The sequence below is a fragment of the Phytophthora parasitica genome (assembly GCF_000247585.1).
Source record: "Phytophthora parasitica INRA-310 unplaced genomic scaffold supercont2.13, whole genome shotgun sequence".
Classification (NCBI taxonomy): domain Eukaryota; phylum Oomycota; class Peronosporomycetes; order Peronosporales; family Peronosporaceae; genus Phytophthora; species Phytophthora nicotianae.
In genome coordinates this window covers 377,647-379,655 of record NW_008648999.1, presented here as the reverse complement: position 1 = coordinate 379,655, position 2,009 = coordinate 377,647, and the positions used below count along the sequence as shown (strand labels likewise).

General features: G+C 50.1%; 1 protein-coding gene across 1 annotated transcript; it reads right to left on the bottom strand.

Moving 5' to 3' along the window:
- Positions 1-1,194: 1,194 nt before the first annotated feature.
- Positions 1,195-1,686, bottom strand: PPTG_07834 (hypothetical protein; the record flags this gene model as incomplete). The annotated part of the gene is made up of 2 exons (XM_008902204.1): positions 1,195-1,376; positions 1,668-1,686. The coding sequence occupies 2 exons, from the start codon at positions 1,684-1,686 to the stop codon at positions 1,195-1,197; spliced, it is 201 nt and encodes a 66-aa protein (XP_008900452.1).
- Positions 1,687-2,009: the final 323 nt, after the last annotated feature.

Below are 2,009 nucleotides of genomic sequence, written 5' to 3'. Positions count from 1 at the left end.
AGTTGCTGTCCTTGGCCTACAGATACGCCCAGCTTCGTCGTATAATGAAATATCTTGGAGTCGGATGATATAGCCGTGCTTGCTACCGATACACAGATATTCGGATCTGCGAAGCAAGAAGAAGTAGCCGAGCAGAATACCACCCCAGAGCGAGCTTCCTGGAGGTTTAGACTGGAGGCAATCGCTTTCAGGAGGTTGACCGACAGGGGATATTGCTTGGTGACTGGCTTAGTAAACCGGCGAATTCCACGTAATAAGATGGCGTGGCTGGCGTTAACTCCGGGATCATACCCCAAGTTGTTCTTGTGATACCAGCGTACCGCGCAAAGTTTCGCACAGATGGTAGAGTAAGTGTTTCTTTGAGCATCATTCCTTCGTCGTCTACGCCGCCGTCCACCACCTTCCCGTATGCGTAACCGTCTGTGTGTAGGACAGATGGAGAGAACAGGGAGAATATTGCGGCTGGGGCAATATCGGATCGGAACTTCGATCTCGAAGGTTGGGCATGATCTACCGGAGTAGGCACGACGCGAAGAGACGGCTTGAGAGCTACAGCTAAAAACTGGAAATGACTAGTCTTCACTATCTCTCGTGCGATCGGGAAACGGACGCCTCTCTAGGACTCAATTTTCTTCGAGCTTCTTCGTCCGTTGCGAAACTACCCATTTCTTGTTCTGTACAGTAGTTTTTTGTGCTTTCTCAAGTAATTCGTCAAAGTGGCTAGTAGCATCCTTTTCTTGGTCAATTTCATCGAAGGATTTATTACAGGTCAGGAACAAATTTGGTCACGTCGAAAATGATCACATTGGTCACAGGTTGCATATGCTTGGTCACGTACGAAGGGCGTGACCAATTATTGTTGATCATGTTCAATTTAAAGATGGCGGCAAAGGGTTATTGCTTCAAGTGGTTTTGCACTCTATTTAGCAATACTTCACACTCTAAACGCTGCACAAGCTTTCAGCAACGCTTCACCCTGCAACGGCACCTCTTAGAGCAACTACTACCTCTACTACGTACTACTGTCTCAACTGCCAGTAATATGGCGCGGCCGAAACGCCGAGGAAGCCGGCGCCGGTATGCATCGACGTCTCGACCTTCAACACGTCTACCTAACGCTCAGCCTGGGTTAAGTGATAACGAAGCCCACGATTCGCCCCTATCTACCCCCGATCCTGTTGTTCCAAACCAAATTCAGCTTCCAGATGACCAAGGAGCAGCGTTGAGCGCTGAGTTGTCCTCGTTAGCAGCTATGCCCAGCTCGGAGGCAGCAGCATCAAGCTTTACTTCATCTCTGAACGTCCCCGTCACGGACAGTGTGGGCAGCTCGGCTTCATTGCTACCTAATGTTCCACGTACACCAACCTTAGTCTCATCTACAGCAACGACAAGGCCGCGCTCGACCGAGTGAGAATGCAGAACGAAGATATATTGTATGAGATACGAGTACACACGAGCAAACGCAACTGGTGTGAAGATCACCTACAGATGCAGCTATTATCGGAAGCCAAAACAGTGCCCAGTGTTTCATGCCGAGACTATTGCCTACGATTTTGCCAACATGATTCATCGTACTGACCCATCAGGTCGCCCTGAGCGTCAAACTACACCTACAACCATAGCAAGAGTCACCCAAGCTTGAAGTAGAACGGCTTTGGGTAACGAACGTCTGGAACCAGTGTCCATTGTTCCTTCTGCAACAGTAAAACGTCTCCAGCCTGGTGTTTTTCTAGTTGAAGGATTATCTTCTCCCCGACGCAGACTACAGTCTCGCACCAGCAAACACAGTGTGCGCCGCCTCAAATACCAGCACGCCTACACTAGGATTCCCTCCGTGTATAAACCGGTTGGCGATGCACTCCATCAACGCGTCGATCTCTGCGAGCGTTAGCGCCTTTCTGACACTTGCCGTCTGTCACCACTTGGAGCTGGCAGTGGCCATGGGGCTGCTGCGTGTCGTCGAGCTTGAGCTATCCTCTCCACCTTAGGCTTCCTCCAGTACATCTTAG